This window comes from Aythya fuligula, chromosome Z (genome assembly GCF_009819795.1).
Source record: "Aythya fuligula isolate bAytFul2 chromosome Z, bAytFul2.pri, whole genome shotgun sequence".
Taxonomy (NCBI): domain Eukaryota; kingdom Metazoa; phylum Chordata; class Aves; order Anseriformes; family Anatidae; genus Aythya; species Aythya fuligula.
Genome location: NC_045593.1, coordinates 37,588,668 through 37,610,698, shown reverse-complemented (window position 1 = coordinate 37,610,698; position 22,031 = coordinate 37,588,668). Strand labels below are relative to the sequence as shown.

Genomic DNA, 22,031 nt, shown 5'->3' with positions numbered 1-22,031 from the left:
TACAAATGTTAGACTTCCAAGTAAAAAAACAGGAATGAAAAAATTCCCCATGAATTTATGAAGTTTCAGCTATTCATAAGGTTGCATGCTAATTTGCATCATCATGGACTGCACAGGTTAGTAGAGAAAATTCTTTCACATTTTTACAAAAGGTTCCACAATCAATTGCAAGGATACAAAATAAAGCAGAAGATCCAGCCCAATTACCAGCAAAAGACTTTAGTATGTTTCTAGATCTAGCAAGTATTTGTTCCTCATAAGACAGTTCAATATCTAGTGCTTTAAGAAGTGTTTTGAATATGTAAAATAAGTATCAAAAAGAAATAAGATCAACCTTCCATTTTCCAGGCTAGATTGATGTAGATCACATCAATTGATTGATGTAGAGCACATCAATTCAAATGCAACAGAGCTTGTCCAGTCCAATTGTAAAAAATAAAATCATCTGCAAGGCTAGTAATGACAATTACATAAATAAAGAGAAATAAAACTCAGCAGAATCAAACAAGGGAATACAGAACTTTCCATAGTAGGTGTTTTTTTAAGTAAATGGGTTTGAAGTTCAAAGTCATTTATATCAACTAAAAGTGGCACTGACAGATATCCTCAGTAGAAAAATATTATACAAGCTGTCTAAACCCATACTTCAAAATCAAAGCTACTCTCCTACATGAAGAAAAAGTGTTCCTAGAAGCACAGAAATCAGGGATGTGACAGAAAAATGGGATATGATTTCCTCTGTTACTCAGTGTTATTTAGTAGACACCTTATTTCAGACTAGTGATAACTCAATGAACTACAGAGCAGTTTAAACTTGTGATAAAGCTGCCTGCATCTTCCAACACAGACACTGGAGCTGTGCTTAATGGTGAAAATAAGATATAATTAATTTCCAGTTTTGTGATGCGCTCTTCTCACTATCCAGCACAGTTCTAGGGAACTGCTCCAAACCTCTTGGTTTTGATCTTCTCTAACCTGTTCTTCTATTAAAATAACCTGTGTCTACACACTGATTGAAACTATATGCTTGTGAATATTAGAAATTTGGCTTTGACAGCTGCAGTGTATGAAGTTTATGCCAGTAAAGTTATCTTGAGACAAGTACAAGACTTAATAAAAAATTATAAAGCTTACCAAAGTTTAGCCTCATCAATGGTGAAAGAACAGATGCCCAGTTTACAGGTGGATACTGATGACTTTCTCCAACTATTGCAATGGGCGCCAGTGCTACTTTCAACAGCTGAGCTGGAATAGATTCAGGGCCTGCAACAAAATATTCAGTCACAGTCTAAAATTTATACACATGCAAGCCTCTCAGAAAAAAGTGAATAAAGTTTATCAATTCACACTGCAATGAAGACCAAACTGCAGGAATGAACTAGAGCATCATAAAATTACAGGGGGGAGAAAAAAACAACCACCCTTTTAAAAAGGTATCTGAGAATTAGCTGTCTCTTGTTCATAATCATCAGCTGTATTTTTAACATTAATAGCCTGTTAAAGAAGGCTTTTGTTACTGAGAATCGGAAGCTTTCTGGTTCCTTCCCCCCTCCTTGACCAATTTATGAGTTAAGATATTCCTCATCTAGTAGGGAACTATATTTGCATTTTCTTAGTAACAGAACAGCCAAATTTACTGATACCGTTCTCATGTCCCGTCCTGGAGGTGTAGGCCACAAAAAAAAGTCAAACACATGCTAACCTTTACTATATACTGTATTACTTAAAGATGGGCAATTAACTCAGTAAAAGTCCTCCATGAAAGCAAAGCAATCTCTACCTCCAGTAAAAGCAAAACTTGCTTAATAAAAAGCAGTGAGTTCACTTAACTCTACACAACAGTAACCTTTACTGCTTTACCTCCTTTAAGATTATAATCCAAGACAGCTCTCTTTTGCTAGCACACCTCATATAAGAGGATACTTTCTTCAGGTTCCTTTGTATTATCACACATAGCACTAACCCAGTTGAATACCAGACCATTACATAGAATCTTAACCCAGAATTGCTGAAATACAGGACAGAAGAAAGCTTCCCTGATGAAATATTCCCAAAGAACCATGTTAACACTTAAAGTGATTTGACTTTCATTCCCATGAAGGATGTAAGTCATCTCACAGACAGAGGAAAGGGAAAACATCTAAGAAGCCAGAAAAAAAAAAATCATCACAGAAAATGATATAATTCTCTTACTCTTTAAAGTGTAATTCAATTTTTTGTTTTAAAAGAGTTTGTGTAGAAACTTTTAGAGATATGACTGCATTAGTGAAGCTCAAATTAGTATCTAGAAAAATTCTCTTAGCAAATAAAAGCAGGATATTAGGCCCACCTTTTAAAGCCATAATACATTTCCTGGACATGTATTATAGTTCGATCCTTCTTACCTTTTTTTCCACTTTCAATGGCAAAGTCAATGGCTGCCCTGATAAAGCTGTTTTCAGGCAAGTAGCTAAAATCTGGAGGAACTGTGAAGACAAAAAGACTCCTTATATACTAAAATGTGCCAGCAGAAATTTTAACTTCCTGCTCCCATGTAAATTCAAAGGCCAAATTGTGCTTTATTTGAGCTAAGTCTGCATGTGATTCAATGCAATTAGACCAAAAGATTATCGATAGATGCATTGGCCTTTCTGTTCTTAAAGTAAGTTAAATGCCAGCATTGCTGAGAGATATCAGTGCTAAAAAACAAATTCAATGATCACCTGAAAAGCTGGGGTAAGATTTTCCTTAAAATGCATCAAACACTACAAGTCAGGCTTTAAAATAGCGTTTGAAAAGCTTAGTAAGCTTAATACAACAAAAAACATTCCATATCTATCTAACCTCAGGCCCTTGTGTCATATTATACAGAAATAGAAAATCTAAGATTTATTTATTTATTTTGCTGATGAGGATGTTTATTTATACTTCTTGTTATTGTTTACCAACTTGGTTCACACTGAAGTGAACAGCTTCCAATTCATTAGTTCCCTCCTTTGGTAGTTTATCACTGTTGTAATTCTACTTTTCTTTCACCTGTTGGATATTGAAACAGCACCAGAAGATAATTACATATTGACAGAATACAAATTTCTGTGTTAATCACAGCAGCTACATTAAAAGGGCACAGAACACCAGTTTTCAACATCAGCTAACTAGAGACCCCTACTAGGAAAATACTCATCTGAAAAATCAGCTTTTTCTTGTTGTTATGGACTAGTTGTTAAGTGTTAGCTTTTTATAAAGTAAGATGTACTTGATTGTATCTTAATCTAATAAAACAAGGTACTTGATTACGTCTTAACCTTGCTAAAACAAGGAGTAATTAATCAGCACTCAGGGCATAGACTGCATAATGCAGACAACATACCTGTCAAATGCAATGAAAAACTTCTTTACAATTCATTCTAGGTGTTTTAAACAGAATATAAACAGCACCAATAAATGAGGTTGGTCAGAACAACTGAGTAGCTTACTTTGATACTGCAAGTAAAAACAGATTGCCAGGGTGTTGAGGGCATCCTGTTCGGCACACTGATTCCTGCTGTATGTTCCAGCCTTTAGGGGCACACAGGACCATGAGGTCTCTGATCCAAAGTCTGTTGTGTCATTTAATAGGGCTACAGTGTCTAGACTGCAAATGCCTGGTGTGTCCCCTGCTATCTTTTTAGTTGGATGTTATTGTTATATGTTCTTTATGTAGCAATATTAAAGCATCTTACCAGATGCCCTGCTCTGGGTAGAAGACAAACAGGACATATGAAGGTGTCCCAGAAGTCCTGCTGCATTTGTCTGAAGGCCAATCTGCCCTGAAAAACTGATTATCTGTTGAGACAATGAATCAACACTTAGTCAGATTTCTCTATGTTGCCTCAATTAAGCTGGACACAAACATTACATTGTTTCTTTAAACAGAATTGGTCTGTTTATGCAAGGTGTCAAAATACCCTACTGCATTATCCAAAGAAGAAAAGAAGAGACTACCTCCTTACCTGTGTAAGGGTTCTGATGACTTCATTGAGCATACTTTGAAACTGGGAGGACTGGACGCTCTCAGATTTCAGCTACCAGAAAAGCAAGGATAAAAAAGAGATGTGAATTTTGTAAGGGAAGAAAAACAAAACAGAACGGACACCGAAAAGACAGATCATATTTGCACACGTGCCTTTTTGTGGGGGAATAGAGAAGAGAAGAAAGCCTACACAGCAGTAAACTTATTCCCAGTGACACTGCATGTGAGCCATATGATGGGAAAACAGAACATACTCCATCCTACACACTGTAATCCATCCCACTTGGTTCACACCCAACACAGCTCAGTATTGTGTAAATGGAATGCTCTGGTAGATGGCCACTCCTGTACGGATGCAGGAAAAATCATTGTACTGTTACCACAAAAGCCGGTTGAAGAAACTCTCAAAGGCTCAATTTTGGAGTTTCAGAAATCAGGCTTTTTTTTTTTTTTTTTTCCCCCCAGTGCTGGATGCACTGGGGATAGTTCCTCCTAGAGTGCATACCTGTCTCAGAAACTCCTGAACATACATTGCAGGTGTTACACATGCAAAAGTTTTCCTGCAAAGCATATACATATTCAATACTTTACCCCAAAATCATTTACATAGTATCTGCCCCTTTGGACATGTGCTGTTCAATGGGTCAGTGGTCTTTAGAGGACTTTGAGACCCTCTGCTGGTCATTTTCTTGGTGTCCTCTAGTTGAATTCTCCCTTAATGCATGTGCAGTGTGGGTCACCCCAGACAGTTCAACTCTTTTTTCCAGTTACATTGTCCTAAACCAGTCTTAGTTGGTTTTAACCACAAAGCTCAGCAAGGCCTAAGGCTTCTATCTATTTGTGCATACACAACGCTCAAGGTTTTCTTATCATTTTTATACATACCAACACTTCAAAGTTGCTCAAGCAAGCATAATTTAAGCACTAAAGAGATACAGCAGAGTCTTTGTTCAAGGCATCACTATCTTGCCTTCTTGTCAGATTTCTAGGAGAGCTAGAAAAGTATCATCTGCTTGCACGTTCTCACCTGTATCATGCCGCCTTCAGAACCAACCAGTGCAACCAGCCCATTGACAGCTGCCAGACGCTGCATTGTTGGAGAGCCCTGGAAAAGTAGTTCAGGATCAGTGAATCACTGGGACCACACAGCACTACAGTTGCATCTGTAGCACAACAGATGTTTCACTTAAACAAAAGGGCTTCTCTTTCAACTTAAAAAAATCACAATTGTTATCTCTTCTATACCCTCCATCCCAACAACCTCTTCAGGTCAGACTCCAGCATGATGGAGAACTATATTCTATCTCTTGCTGAATAAGAGAAACCTTGCTGAATATGGAGACCTTCTCCCTCCCTCTCCCCCCCCCCATCTAAAATCATTACACATTTCTTACAAAGCACTTTCTTCTGTCACTGTCTGTATGCCACAAAATATGCCAATGTGATTCAACTCTAAAATACTTTTTGATATTTACCCATCTTACTGTTTAAGTTTAGAGTTTGCTTTCAAAAACACAAATGTTTTAATAATGAGATAAATTAAAATTATTGACACAGAACAGCAAGCAGAGTGAATGGATACATCTTACTCCCCCCACTACTCAGTAACAGCAGCAATGATGAGTGGTGCCTTCAGTCAACCCGGAACTGTTCAGCTACACCTAATACTGTTAATTCAGTCTAAAAACCACATTGCAGTCACTGCATTCCTTCAGTATAGACACAGCAATTACCATAACATAAAAACAGTAAAAATAGTACTGACTATGAAAAATAGTACTGACAATTTATTACTTCTAAAACAACAATTTAGGAGAGTAAACTTAAAACAACTGAGACACTATAATCACCATTCTGATAGTCCATTTTCTGTTAAGTAGCACCTAGTTTCACAAAGTATCTTGATTTATTAACCTATATTTTACCCCTGGATGTTGTTCCAAATTAGTAAAAATGTACCGATCTCCAATCACAGAATCACAGAATGGCTTGGGTTGGAAGGGACTTTAAAGGCCATCTAGTTCTAACACATTATCATGGGCAGGGCTGCTGCATCCACAACTTCTCTGGGCAACCTGTTCCAGTGCCTCACCACCCTCACAGTGAAGAATTTCCTCTCTTTTAGTTTAAAACCATTCCCCCTTGTCCTGTCATTTATCTGACCACATAAAAAGTTGCCCTCTGTCTCTTTAATGAGACTCTTATAAGTATTGAAAGGCTGAAGTAAGGTCTCTCCCTGGAGCCTCCTCTTCTTCAGGCTAAATATCCCCAACTCTCTCAGACTTTCTTCATAGAAGAAAGATTTCAGAAATCTCCAAGATCTCATGGAAATAAGCACTTCCCATAAAGCAAACAAGTAGAAGTGAAACAGGGCTCTTCTTCTGTAGTGAACAGCCTAACAACATATTTTTGCTTCCAAATATCAATGAAATAGCGTATCCCTATTCGGTCCTAAATTTTCCTAGCATTGGTCCAGCAGAAGTGAGGCAAATTATGTCCCTACTGTTAAAATCCCCCCCAAACCCTAGGATGTAAACGCAAACTCCTTTACCTCTGCAATCAAAGTTTTTATCCAGGCTGGCATTAGTTTGTTACGCAGGTCTTCAGCTTTCCCGTGACCACAAACTGACAAACCGTGAACAATTGTACCTAGAGCTAAAGCAAAAGCGGATGTCTGTAAGGTGAGAAAGACACATATTAAAAAAACAGATCTTCCAAAGAATTCTGTATTCTGTTCAACATTTACTACTGAAATACTGCTTAAGTATTTATTATTCCTTATAGGAGTCACAGACTTATAGAAGTCACATATTTGTCTAGAACTCCAGAGGTTCCTTATTTCAAGTGTTTTCTCCTGTCAAGTGACATGGGATTTTCTGAGATTAGATACTGATCTTTGGCACATAGTTTGCTCTGGAACCTTTACTGTAGAGCACACTTTCAGATACAACAGTGAAAAGGAGCTACTAAAATAGTTTGTTTTGACTTATTTTACAGGTGAACATACTAAACAGATGATTAGTGTAATAGCAGGCTTTAACTCTAAATGTTTTTTCTTTTTCCTTTTTTCCTATTCTGGCAAGCATTTAAAACAAAAAGCAAACAAACAAACAATGAACAAGTACTGGAATAAAGAGACTATTCTGTGCATTTTTAGAGGATAACTCTAGAACACTGAGGGATAAAGGAGACACCTGGAAGAAGTTGTGGCTGTGGTTATGATGCACTGTCTGGAAATCAGAAGAGCACAGAAGATATGTTAATCTATCAAGAAAAATTATTTAAAGACAAATGTTACGAAAGACTAGAACAGATGGGATATAGGGACTAAAGACATCAAGAACTCAGAAATACCAACCACCTCCCTTTTAAATACAATCAAACATATAAAAACATATAAACTCTGAATCTTCACCTGCTGATTGTCTTCCACCAGGGTCCGCAGCTTGTTCATAGCGTCCTCAGCCTCCGCTGCTTCTATGATTCCAACACTGAAGGCAGAGACACAGGAACAGGCAACAGAATAGGAAAGTACCTGAGAAAAAAAACATTATTATATTCTGTTACATGGTACTATTCAAATTCAGTGCAAAGATTAGAAGCCAAAGAACATTTTCCATAGCTTGCAATTCTGCCATAACCTCACTGTGTCCAGCACCAACACATCTCATTTACAAGGTTCACTGAGTAATCCCACAAAATAAAGAAGAAACAAAACAAAGACAGAACAACCAAGCAAAAAACAACAAGGAGGCTTTCTACACTTACTTCCTCAGTGAGGATTTATACTACATGGTTACTACCACAGTAAAACCTTATAATGAATTCTTGTACAGCAGCTCAAACAGCATATGCTGCTGCAGCTCCAACATTTGTTGTTATTGTGTGCCTTGGTTACACCTGCTTTTACTTTTTTTTATTTGTACATACTGTTTTTCTGGTGAAATGTTGCACTTTACTATTATTTTGATTTTTTTTTTAATTATTTTGAATATATTGAATTATTTTACAATACAGACTAAATCCTTTATTGTAAGCAACAAGTTTTATAAATCTGTCTGCTGCTGTCTGTTATGGCTGTTGCCCAGAGGTAGTTTGAAAAGTATCTGGGATAACAGGGCCTGCGAAAGTTAAGACACAAGCCCTTAAACCCTTACAATCAATCAGTGCCAGAAACTCACAAATATCACTCTAGGCTTTGTACCATTTCCTCCTGTAAGCTAATATGAAGTCTACACTCTTCATTTGACAACTCCATAGGCACAAAAAAAGGAAAGGTGGTTTTACTGTCTCATCAGAATCATGGGTAATTTGTGTAACAGAAATAAAATTACAAAATGCCACATATAGCATAATTGAAAAGAAAACTAACTTCTAGGAAATGTAAGGTATTACAAAAATATCTGTCATGAACAATGGAACAATACACTGGCATGACAAAAAAAGTCATGCCATTTTCAATTTATACTTTCAGAGATTTAAGAGAGATTCTTAGTCCATGCCATTAAGTGAATATACCTAAAGTGTGGAAGTACTTCTGATGTTGTTTCTGTAGGGCAAACTTCTGACCTTCCACGAAAATGTAGTTGTTTTTCTCCATGCAGATACCTGATCATTAACTATGTGAGCACTCACAGCATGCTGTGATCCCATCAGAGCTACATTCAGGAAGAGAAGCACATACACGGCACATTGGCAACTGTTCTACTGTGACAACAGCCTTGTGTAAGGAACACAGGTGACACTATTTTTCTGCTCTTTAGCCTTAGATGTGGAAAGAAAGGAAATGAAGTCTGAACTTTCAACAAGGCAGCTGTGTCAACCTCCTTTGTACCAAAGCAAAGCAACAGAACAACAGATGACTACAGAAATTAGAGAGCTCCTGCCTACTGGACAGGGCTGGCAACAATTTGACCCCAAAGCAGTAACGCCCAGGTTTGGCCTGCTCTTGCTGAAGTAGGCCGAATCTATCTCTCAGATAGAGGATTATACGCCAGCCTTTTATAGCTCTGAAAGAACCTCTAGTGCATTTCGTAAATACAGTAGTATTCATCCTAGGGTGCTGGCCAACTTCTACTGATGTGATTATCTATGCAATGCCTTATATGATTTTAATTGATAAAGGTAAGTTTGGAATCTCATTCCAAACTAATTCATGTTAGTGAACAGCTGCTGCATTTCATCCCAGAAGTTTCTTATTACCCAGTTTAAATTCAGTAAAACACTATGAGGTCTCTTGGGAGAGATAAACGATTTCACAGCTCTAAGTCACTTTAATGCACGATCCATAAATTGAACAGGGCTAATCCTCAATACACATGTAATGCCAAAAGAAGTTAACTCATAACATAACCTTAGAACCATAGAATGGCTGGGGTTGGTAGGGACCTTAAGTATCATCTAGTTCCAATACCCCTGCCATGGGCAGCGCAGGAACACCATGAAGAGCTTTAATAAAGAACAAGCTTTCAGAGCAGTACTAAGAAGGATACGAGAAGAATACTACCAACCTCTAACTCTTGCATATGACAGGCGCAGTTTTTTGTTTTGGTTTGGTTGTAAAAAACCTGCTTATCCTGATTCTTGATTTCTGTTGTAAACATATCCCATTTCATCACCCTTACTTCTCAAGTTCTACCTCAGCAACGTTACAGACTCATTCATGCTCAGACCACGCTGAAATAATGAATGTTGCTGTATTAGTCCATGGTCAGCACATGTAAGCTTGCGTCATGTCAAAATGGAAAAAATGAGCTTGTGTGTGATGCCTCATAACGGTGGAGAAGGTCCCTCTTTATTTCTATCCATCTTGTTTACAGCTCCTTATGACAACAGAAAAGAGAGGGAAGAAAACTACATTCCTACTGTTTTAACTGTTTTTTTTATGTCTGGCTAATGTAAAGTTGGGTACCTCCAACTCACAGTTAAATTGGAAAGCATGCTCAAATTTAGCACAGTCTTTTTAAATCTTCAAAACAGTTATAAAGAGATCAGCAAATGGAACCATAGCAGCTTTCACAAGCTCAAGACTCACATTAGTTTGTGACATCAGCTTTCAAAGTAGGAAGCAGAAAGCATACTGCTGTCTGCTTGCTTGTAGCTATCTTTTAACCTTTTCGGGAAATTTCTTAATGTTTGCACAGCATTACAAGTTATTGATGTTTTTTGGTTTTTATTTATTTATTTATATATTTTTTTAACAGATATAAAACCAGCCTGATAGAATCATAGAATCATCAACATTGGAAAAGACCTCCAGAATAGTATGGTCCAACTATTACCCCACTACCAATGTCAGCCACTAAACCATGTCCCTAAGCATCATGTCCAACCTTTCCTTGAACACCCCCAGGGACAGTGACTCCACCACTTCCCTGGGCATCCTGTTCCAGTGCCTGACTGCTCTTTTTGAGAAGAAACGTCTCCTCACTTCCAGCCTGAACCTCCTGTGGTGCAACTTGAGGCCATTCCCTTTAGTCCTATCACTAGTTACCTGCGAGAAGAGGCTGATCCCCAGCTCCCCACACCTTCCTTTCAAGTAGCGGTACAGAGCAATGAGCCTCCTCTTCTCCAGACTAAACAACCCCAGCTCCCTCAGCTGCTCTTCACAGGACTTGTGCTCTTCACCAGGTCTGTAGCCCTTCTCTGGACATGCTCCAGGGCCTCGATGTCCTTCTTGTAGTGAGGGGCCCAAAACTGAACACAGTCCTTGAGGTGTAGAATCATAGACTCATAGAATCATAGAATCATAGAATATCCTGAGTTGGAAGGGACCCTTAAGGATCATCAAGTCCAACTCTTGACACCGCACAGGTCTACCCAAAAGTTCAGACCATGTGCCTAAGTTCACAGTCCAATCTTTTCTTAAATTCAGACAGGCTCGGTGCAGTGACCACTTCCCTGGGGAGCCTGTTCCAGCGTGCAACCACCCTCTCTGTGAAGAACCCCCTCCTGACGTCCAGCCTAAGTAGGCTGCTGTAGCTCTGGTGTAGGCTCACCAGAGCTGTGTACAGGGTAATGATCACTTCCCTGGTCCTACTGGCTACACTATTCCTGATACAAGCCAGAATCCTTTTTCTCTACACACCTTTCCATAGCTTTGATATTGAGAAAGAAATATTATACATCAGTTATTCCAGTACTACAGGTATAAAACTTAGGTAAAAAGTTGAATTATTAAAGACAGCCAACAAAGAAAAAGGAAGATTTAAAATCTGTGATAAAACAGATCATACCTCCTGGACTGATCTGCTCTGGTCCTCACTGTTTTCCAGGTATTTGCAGAGTTTTCGCAGTGAAGCAGAAACATGCACTCGTGATTCTGTTTGGCTGCTGTAACTCATAAGGGAAAGAACAAGTCCTACTCCCAAAATACATCCAGTGCTTAAAGAGAAGGAAAAAAACACATTATACACACACACACACACACACACACGTATACATAATATGTATATTAGCCATACCTTTGCTGCTCTGAACACTTTTTTTCATGACATTAAACTTGAGGGCCCTCTCCCCACCACTCTCTTTCACTTTGCCATCTTGTTTGTGATCTACATAAAATTAATATTTAAGCACGCTTCATCCGCATGGTATCTCAGATTTCCCAATATGTTCTAAGTGTTTCACTGCCAGTCTATCAGGCACTCAGCACTGCTGTCTTGTCATCACCCATCTTTGAATTCATTGTCAGTTATCTCAGTAAGGTAACCTGGCAATGTACAGCACATGATACTATCATGCCACAGAATGGAAGAATTCATGAATAAATCGTGAAATAAAATAAAAGGTTTATATTTTAGGGTGAAGCAAAACTGACAATTTTTAAGGCCTAAATCCTATTACTAAGGTCTGTGGAGTTTAACAGTTTTCTGAAGGTACAGTTAAGAAAAGTCTTATGATGGTTTTGATTGAAAATACCTCATATCCAAACCAGTTACCGACCTTGTGAAAAGCTCCACAAAAAGTCAAATGCTCTGCCCAGCAATTTAAAGGAAGATTACTATGCATTTCAAGCTTCATAATAATCTGCTCTTTACTACATCTTTACACAACATGTAAGCTTCAGCATCTATTAATTACTCCATACTTCTCCAATATTTATTCTTGCAGATACAAGCTAATTCTACCTGGTAACAAATTTATACAAGACGACACATCTGCAATGATCTTGTAGAATTCAACCTTAATATATGAAATGGCAAGACAAGCCAGAAAACGTGACTGCTCTCCATGATTCTCAAAAGCTTTGCACAAGCAAACACTTCAAACAACAGCATTAGGTCAATTTTCACTGCAACATGTTTTTCTTTGGAGAAGAGACAGCTGGCCAATACAGAGGCTGTATGTACTGTTATGTTTGTTACCTATATGCTGTACTGCTATAATTGGAAACCTAGCTTGGATTTCCCTCCAACCCCCACAACATGAAGGCTGATGTGAGCAAATCCATTCACAGAATCACAGAATTTCTAGGTTGGAAGAGACCTCAAGATCATCGAGTCCAACCTCTGACCTAACGCTAGCAGTCCCCACTAAACCATATCCCTAAGCTCTACATCTAAACGTCTTTTGAAGACTTCCAGGGATGGTGACTCCACCACTTCCCTGGGCAGCCTGTTCCAGTGCCTCACAACCCTTTCAGTAAAGAAGTTCTTCCTAACATCTAACCTAAAACTCCCCTGGCTCAACTTAAGCCCATTCCCCCTCGTCCTGTAACCAGGCACGTGGGAGAACAGACCAAATATGATCTACATGAATAAAAGGAAAAGTTAACAGTCATGAATGTACTTGCTCGCTGAACTGCACTTGCTTCTATCTGCCTCTACATAAAAGAGGTTTGGAGAGAAAAATGAGCTGTTATATGGCTTCTGTAATAAATAACTCTGACAAAACCTAGTAGCATAAAGAATTAAGTGTGTAAAAGTAATTCATCATGCATATTTTCCATACATGCTTACATGGAAATATCAGTGTATTTTTTAAACATCCTTATTTCTGTTTCTGTGTAACATACGAGCAGATTAACAGTCCCCTCCCAGATCTCTCAATGTCTGCGTGCCTTCCATTTAGAATCAGGAGCAACTGCAGTCCCTAAGGTTCTGCAATCTCAGAAACTCACATAAAAATTGAAGATGCATGTTATTAATATACACTTAACCACTTGAAATGATTTGAAATGTTTTTCTGCTTTAAAAGATTATGACTACCATCATTATTTTCTCCCCTGTGTTGTCAAAGACAATTAGGAGTAGTGGTTTATAAGCAGTCTTCACACAATGACCTTTTCCAGACAAGAAACTTTCTAGAGTATTTTATGTAACTTAACACAGACTTAACACAGATTCTTACAGATCATAAGTGGACCCCCACCATGCTAAATCACTGGCTCAGGGAAAAACATTCTTATTGCTTAGTACTTATTGAAAACAGGCCTGTTTACTTTATTTCTGTCACCCCATTAAAAAAAAAAAAAAAAAGAGAGAGCGAGAGAGAGAGAGAGAGAGAGAAAATTCTCCTAAATAGAACAGAGAAAATAATATGTATAAACAACATTCCTATCAAGACTGACACGATCAGTGAAGCATGGTTGTATGAGATCCACTCTGCATAGTACACACATTGGTAAGCCTCTATATTATCCAAAAAGTCAAGGCAAGATAAAAAAAAAACAAACAGAAAAAGCCTCTTTCTGAGTAATGCCCTCCAACATGTGAGATGTCTCACTTAAGACCCTGAAGAAGCATATTATTGGGTAGACATGTATGTTTTCTGAAACAATCAGGAGGTATGCCACATCTCAAAAAATTACTGTAGAGCCTGAGCATCACCCTGACATTCACAGCCATGTGTGCAACCAGGGTGGGTGAGTGGAAGGCACACAGGGAAGGGCACAGGGTGGGTGGGGGGCTCGCTTTCTGCCAGATGTCAGTGTGACACAGTGTGACACTGCCTGCGACATTGCAGTGGCAGGGCAGGGATGCAGAAACCTTGTCTGCACTGTGGCAGGATGACGAATTGGCCGCAGGAGTCTGTCACCTCTCCCAGAGCCATACTGAACATGACTGAGCAGCTGCAGGAGAGGAAAAGATTAGTGCTGGCATTTAGAAAAAACGGAAATGGTGCCCTCCCTCATTTTTACAACATGAACTCTCAAAAAGCTTGCAATCTATTAAAAAAAAAATCATCACCAATTGAGTACAGGTGAAACACTCGCATAAGGTCAATGTACAGCATACGTCCTGCAGTCAGCTGTGCTTATCATCCTGCTGGAGAGGCTCTTGCTTTAGAACAGCAGTTTAAAAGTTGACAAATGCCAAGTTTGGCAAAAGTCTTCCATGTTTACAGCTCTGTCCAGTGGTGTGTGGCAGGAAGCCAGGCATGGGCTGAGGCACAGAGGCTCAGGCTAAAGGTTTTAGGTTTTAAGGGAAGCATTTTCCCCACCAGGACAGCCCAGCCATGGGGCTGGGGCCCAGGCAGGTCGGGCCTCTGTGGCCTGGGGGTTTCATGTCCTGACAGTGTAAAGCCTTGGGTAATGTAGTACAACCCCAAAGCTGAGCCTGTTTCAGGAAGGGATGTGACCTCCCAAGGTCCTTGCCAGCCTGCATGACTCCATGATTCCAGGGAAGTACTCAGAACAGGCTGTTTCCTTACCATATTGTTATAATCTTATCTGTAAAATTTAGGAAAAAAAGCTTGAATGAAAACAATGGAGCTGAAAAAAACAAACAAACAAAAAAAAGACAAAGCTTCATCAGTAATGAAAGAAACTCACTTGTACTCCAGACTGGAGTCAAAGCAACACTCCTCCAGTGCATCTAGGGACTTCATTAGAACTAAGTTCATCTGCTGACCAGGTACCTCACTACAAAAACAAAACAAAACAAAACAAAAAAATAAAAATCAAAACACAGCTGTGCTCTTCAAATCACATAGGACATTAAACCTCCTGATAAGACTGAATAAGCCACTAAATACTGTTCTTTTATTGCTGTAACAGGTTCTCACACTGGCCTGTAAGCAGTGACTATATGACTGGCCATTTGTGTCACTTTCATATGAACATACTAATGTAATTATGCAAATAATACAAAAACATACTCAGTTCTTAATTGGCACCCATTTTTGGTACAATACCCAAAATAGAAATCAAGCACTCTGTCTCCATATAGGTAATTCACATGATGCAAGTGGACACTATCCAGTGTGCAGAACACCACTTAGAAATTGTGAGAATTGTGAGGTGAGAATTGTGAATTATTTTACAATTAAGTTTCCTAGGGCACCTCGTCCTCTTTAAAGACGTAATCAGTCAAATTCCAGGTTGCTGTAGGGTATCATGAAAATTAATCAAACACCCTGAAGAAATGGCAAAATATATAGAACATAACACAGAGGGGGAAAAAGGCTACTGTAATAAAAGACATCTTGTAAAAAATTTGTGAAACACCTCAAGAATCATTTGCCTATGACTTCTGAACACTTTATTCCCTAAACCATAGAAGCCACTTGCAGGAATAAAGTGGTAAGTTATTTGCACGCCTACATTACATGCAGTAATTCTTACCTGACTTTTTCTTCACACAAACGTGAGATGAACATCCCCAAAGCAAGGCCGACATGGATTTGAACAGCTTGAGACTCATCAGCATTTGGCTTCCCAGGTAACCTGGCAGTCAGCATATTCAGGATGTCCTCAACCTTCTCCTTGCATGATACAATGATAACTGGCACCAGGAGAGACAAAGCAATGGCTGCACAGGAACGAGCTATAGCACTAGCAGTATTTTCACCAGAATAGGATTTCTAGAAAAAGATTTTTAAAAGATTTGTTTTTTTCCTTTTCCTCTTTGTAAAGGATATAAAACTCATTTCCTGGTAGAAACATTCAGCAACTCGTGAATTTAAAATAAATACCCATACAGCAAATGTCAGCACAGAGGAATTGCAATCTGGCAATAAACATTATTTCATGGCATTGCCAACCATACCTTTTTTCTTTGCCTTACCCTGCAGACTGTTTATATTTATTGTAACTGAATAGGTAATTAAAAGAGTGTAACTGAATATAACTTCTAAGTATAAATGAGATTGCAAAATATGAAGTTGTAAACAAACGATAAAACAGGCAAAAACTGGAATAACTATACTACACATGAGTAAGCTCATCTGCTAAAGTCTTCTGCTTCCATTCTAAAATATTCAGGTGTGCGATCAAAAGGGCAAACAGAAGCCAGCCACAATGTCAGGGTAATTCCATAATTGTAACACATTCAGTGAGCTGGAAAATACACTTCTTTAGAAGCATCATACCTAGAATGAATAAACACGAGATCTTGCAAGATTACCAGCAGAGATGCTTTCTAGAAGAAAGATCCCTTACAAAGTTTTTTATTTTATTTCCATTGTAAAAGCTAAAATCTATAGATACCTCTATTTATGAAGCGAAAGACTGATTACAAGTAACAGCCTAATCTACATTTATCTTCTTGGATATGCAGCTCTGAAAAGATAAAAATTCCCATCAGGATGCAACATATTCTGTGGGGCCATGATTTCCGTTGTGTGCTTTAGAATTCTACAAGCACAGGATTTTTTGGATGTATTTACTTTTTAAACAGAATGGAGTTTAGAAATGAAATATGAACCATGTCACACTGTTCCATCTCACAAATACCTTTTTTAAACAACATTGTTTCCAAAGACAGAAGTCATAAAAAAAAATCAGCAAAAACTGCTAAAGCCAACCAAGTACTTGAATCTTTTTGCATCCAGCCAGTTTAGCATTTATTTAACACTCCATTTGATTTAGTGATTTGACTTTGGAGATACCAACATCTCACTGACTGGACTAAAGGCAGTTCATGAATGCATTTAATAACATTGAGGTTAGAAAACATCAAGATACTTTAGCTGGCTGGTATTTGTTCTTGTAGGACACATACCCCCTCCTGTATCCGCAATACAAAAAATTTCCAATCTGGTCATCTTGACCACGGTCAAGAGTTAGCAATACCTATTCTTTAAAATCTATAACAAGCTTTTAGGAGCATCTCCAGGTCCTATTTAAAAACTGCCTGATACTTCTATTGCTTGAGAATTTCAGGCCAGTTATCACACAGCAAGCACTTATGACAATTTGTACTAGTCCTCAGGGGTTCAAGTGGTATTGTAAAATGAGAATTGCTGGCTCTGTAACTATTAGATTTTGAGAAAGTCTAAACTTCAGAGCCCTAAGGCATACTCTCAGAATCACTCAAGAATTTGATATTGTTGTATGAGAAGAGTCTGTTCCTGTTAGAAGATTGTTTGTAGAACATTCTGTTGTGTTTGTTTGTTTGTTTAAAATTCCTTCACTTATGTGGTATTATCTTCTCATATAATTTTTATTACCTTGGTAATTAGGACAAAAACCCAACGCAAAAGTAACGAAAGGAAAGAAAAAAAAATATTCTATATTACAACTATATTCTATAATATTCTATATTACAACTGGGCAAACAGAACCACCGAACTCCAGACTAAGTATTTGAGGTATAAAATGCAGGTATATGCTCCCATCTTTAATACCATAGCACATACCTGGTAGAACCATGGGAAGACTTGTCCTTTAGCCTGATAGCGGCTATTCACAATACTAAAGAGGGTCTCTATAACCATATAAATCCACTGTTGTGTAGGAAGAAAATCAGGTTCAGTCTGCAAAAAAAAAAAACAAACCCAAATGTTCATTGTTATTTTTTCTTAAATCAGGCTCTACCCAAATAGAAGTTCAGCAGCTGATGTTCCAGTTATGATCCATCCAGAATGAGATCTTACTATCCCTAGGCACAGAAATTAGCATGATTTATTTGACAACTCTGACCCTCCAGACACTACTTTTGATCAGATTATTCAGTTAAAGAAAAATGACAGCGGTCAGAAAGCCTCACAATAACAGCAGGAAAAGAAAAGAAAACAAAACAAAACATGTTCCATTAACAACTCTGAATTCTTTAATTTTTTTAGTAAGTTACAGCTTTTATGAATCCTCTTGGCCCAAAATATAAATTTAATGTAGGCACAGAAACTAAGCATGGCTATCTGAGTAACTATAGTTTGGTTGCAAAGTAAAACACTTGCCAAGGATATCTAGACTAAGTATTTTAATCTATTGAAATCTGACAGGAAAACCTAAATTCTGCTAAGGTAGCTACCATATAGAAGCTGACAAAAGGCATTTAAAAAACAAGACTATTTCTCCCCACACAATCTTTTACAGGTTTGGCCAATAATAATAGGCATTAGAAAACAGGCCTTATGCTGCTCCTCACATGCAAAAAATATCAGCAACCTCAACTCATCCCATCACAAAAAAACGTAACTAATAAGTAATGCATAGTTCCATTGCTGCTACCAAAAGATGGCACCTTACAGTTACTGTAAATTTATGAGACACTGTGCTGATGCAAAAACAGTGAGTATGTTTACTATGCCACCCTAAAACACTCCGCGGTATAAGATTAAAAGGTAAGTAAAGAAACTGGCTGGGCTTCAGTGTTCACTACATTTCTATCTGATCTGTCAAAGCCAGTGTGTTTCTTGTGAGAAGTTGCCTTCTTTCTTTGACTGAAATCATCAAGTTACTTTTGTATGGATCACACAGCAATTACTAGATGACATTCACTGAACAGGATGAAATTAGACCTTCAAAGTGTGAAGGACTTCATAACCACTTACCATCCCCTCAAACACACCTGGTGATATTGCTTCATCACATTCCACTAAGAATTTCTTTCCCAGATTGACTTACCTCAGGCATTCCTTCATTGTCTGAGGAAAGGCTGCTTTCATATTTGGCTACAGCAACTGCAAGACCAGTTAAGGCTAAAATAGAGTTTCCTTTCACCACTGGACTGTCTCTGGACAGAAAAAGACAAAGAACAATCAAGAGGCATGACAGACATGCCAGCAGCAAAATATGTGTCTCAATAAAGGCAAGTTATGCTACAAATGGAAGCACTTTCTCCTAGCAATTTTACTGGACTGCCTTCTATGTATAACCTATGATACACAAATAGATACACAAGCAAAAGCCTTTTTAGCTGTCACTAAAAGAAGTTCTGACATCTGGCAGAGCACATGCACTCACAGAAATGCATCAATTGATCTTGTACCATCTCTAGACAGGATAACACAAAAAGCTCTCCAAGTAGAGGCTGCTGGACAGGCAAGGTGTCACTTCACAATACACAATAGCAGAGTTTTAGCACAGAAACCATCACTGCAATCTCAGTTTATTTATTTATTTATTTATTTTACATTCCTATGTTATGAAACAATCATATCGTGGAAAATAACTGGTTTCAAAGAGTAATGACTTTGACTGAAGTGCAAGCCTTTACTTTTTCCTAAAAGGAACTCAAGAAAAATATAACTATATTCAGTTTCATGAAAAGAAAGATGCTCATTTCTCATAATTCCCAGAAAAAACATGTCACAATGTAATTCTGCTAGAGCCATCTTAGATGTTTTACAATAATAGCAACTGACCGATACAACTGTAGTAGACCACTGATGACAGCCTTACACTAGACTAATAAATACATGGTGTGTTATATTTTCTGCATTAGTCCTGCATTTCTGAAAACTTTCTTGTCTGTTGCTGTAATTACACACTTGCAAATTTAGGCATTTGCTTCCAGATTTAAAGATTTCATTTTCACAATAAAAATATGTTGCAGGTTATTATTATTATTTTTTAAAGACACATATCTCATTGGAATATCATTGACCTTTCCTGTTTCAAACACTAAAAGTATATCATTTCAGATACAAGAACTACAGATAATTACAATCAGGTGCTTAGTTAACTTCTTTGAAATCTTCCCCTACCTCTTGCCTTAAGTCATTTCCTAATTTATGCTACAGAGTCTTTTTTTTTGTTGTTGTTGTTATTATCAGCTTCTAAGAGGCTACACTTTGTAACGCACCTCATACTAACAGGAATTTCTGAATCTATACATTCATGAAAGCTGGATGCTGTAAATTTAATGGGGTAAAAAACATCATACTAACAACAAATCCTAGAAAGAAAAGGAGCAATGCCTTGTTCTTTAATGAAAATATGGAACAAATAAAGTATTTTCTTAGAAGAAAGTCAGTAAACAAAAGAAGTTCTTTCTAGAGACATGGCCTACGTACATGAAATCCTTCTCCTGTTACCTAAAGAAAATGTACCACTTCCTCCCAAATCTGCAAAATGCTACCACCTGAATTAGTTTTGCTAATGAACTTTTACAATTAAAATCATAGCTTTCACTCTGAGATACAGAATATATATTTTGATTTTTATATGTTTAATTTATTAATAATTGCAAATATATAAGTACTAAATAATATGATTATTATTTTATTCCTCCTTTATCTCTTGCTGCTACATTATCTTAACACAGGTATTTATTGAGTAGCTAAAATATCAAACAGATATCCCAGTTTCATCCCTTCTTAGCTGGATCCTTTCAAGATAGGCTGATATGCAAGAAAACTGAGCAGCTAGAAATACCTGAACAATAGTAAGTTAAAAAAGGCAGGAGAGATTAAACCCTTATAGAAAGTCTTGATTAAAATATCCAGAGCCTTCAGCTCACAGAAGCATGCCAAAGTAACCTTTTCCTCATTTACAAGAATACACTGAAATGAGTTTTCACTGTAACTCTTCCATGGATGACATTTTTATGATTTATAAGCACTTGATGTTCTGAGGAATCACTGCTTTTAATGCTTTTCCTTAACCTGGTGCAAGTGGTCAATTTCAGGCTAACCAAGGGCAAAGCATAAGAAGAAAGCTGCTAGCGGAGAGTGATAGGAGAAAGTCAAGCTACCATATGAAGGAAGGTTAAGGCACGCATTCCTGCCTGAAAGCCACATGCCAATTCTAATATCAAATTAACAACCTTGTTACAATCTGAAAACATGTAATTACTTGACTTTGTGGGCTTCCAGACACAGGACCTTAACAGAAACTGGGATAGTTTTGAAAGGCCACTGGTCCACTACAGACCAGCCAATTTCTATATACACAACTCAATTTGAGGCAGACAGAGTTTGCTGTTTAAAAAAGAAGAGACTACAGTTCTATACAGTCTTTACTCAAAATATTACCCAACAGCCTTTCTAATAGACAAAGGCAGCGGTAAAATGCTTAAATAACAAGGTGAGGATGAGTTCCTTTGTTGAGCAGCAGTCATGTGAAAACATGAAATTGGTAGATAATCTGTTGTGGGAAATATTTTGCATCATCTGCCACAAAACAACTTATTCTCATCTGTGACAAATAAGTAGCTCTTACTTTGAAGCACCTTTGATGACATCAGTCAACATATCTCTGACCCTGCAACAGAAACAGCACAAATTTAGACCACATTGTTATATTACAGCAAGAGTTCAGCTGATTTCCTTTTGTGCCTTACATGTGCCCATTCTAGGTCAACAGTTATCTCAAATTGCTATTAGAAGGCTTCACACAAATTAATCACAGGTATTAAAATTATAGAAGTGCTCAACTAACACTCAATGTTCCTTCATGCTAATTTGCACTACCAGTGCTTTGTAAATGGCCCTTATTTGGTTTCATACTACTTTTTGCAAAATGCAGATTTATTCAACAGTCATAAATCTATTCGTTGCACTGTTACACATCGGAATCCAAATCACCACACTATGTCTTGGTATAATAAAATGAGAATGTTTTGCAACGGACAGCTGTAACAATTTATACAACACTTGTGATTCTCCTGGAACCAACTATGTACAGTTATGCTATTAAGGACTGTAGAAAACTGAATCCATTTAAACGAAAGCAAAAGGAGTAGTTGCAATTTTGTACATATGACTGTACTCAATTTATAATAGGCTACTTGCCTGTATTTGCTTAGTTTTACGTTCACATTCAGACAGAAGCAGAGATGCAGTGAATCTTCTACTTAGTCAGGTTTTGGTGAGGAAAAGTATCTTGTACACCACAACATACAATACCTATTTATAAATCCTGGCCATGACT

At 37.7% G+C, this 22,031-nt stretch overlaps 1 protein-coding gene across 1 annotated transcript in view; it reads right to left on the bottom strand.

Moving 5' to 3' along the window:
* The window catches only part of FOCAD (focadhesin), a 122,598-nt gene that overhangs the window by 11,130 nt on the left and 89,437 nt on the right, over positions 1-22,031 (bottom strand). Inside the window, exons 25-37 of the mRNA XM_032205591.1 lie at positions 21,321-21,362; positions 18,783-18,891; positions 17,573-17,689; positions 15,558-15,796; positions 14,766-14,855; positions 11,227-11,374; positions 7,407-7,526; positions 6,543-6,665; positions 5,019-5,096; positions 3,972-4,043; positions 3,702-3,804; positions 2,385-2,465; positions 1,135-1,263 (exon numbers count right to left, since the gene is read on the bottom strand). Of these exons, the coding sequence (XP_032061482.1) occupies positions 1,135-1,263; positions 2,385-2,465; positions 3,702-3,804; positions 3,972-4,043; positions 5,019-5,096; positions 6,543-6,665; positions 7,407-7,526; positions 11,227-11,374; positions 14,766-14,855; positions 15,558-15,796; positions 17,573-17,689; positions 18,783-18,891; positions 21,321-21,362 (1,451 nt within the window). The remainder of the gene's footprint in view (positions 1-1,134; positions 1,264-2,384; positions 2,466-3,701; positions 3,805-3,971; positions 4,044-5,018; positions 5,097-6,542; positions 6,666-7,406; positions 7,527-11,226; positions 11,375-14,765; positions 14,856-15,557; positions 15,797-17,572; positions 17,690-18,782; positions 18,892-21,320; positions 21,363-22,031) is intronic.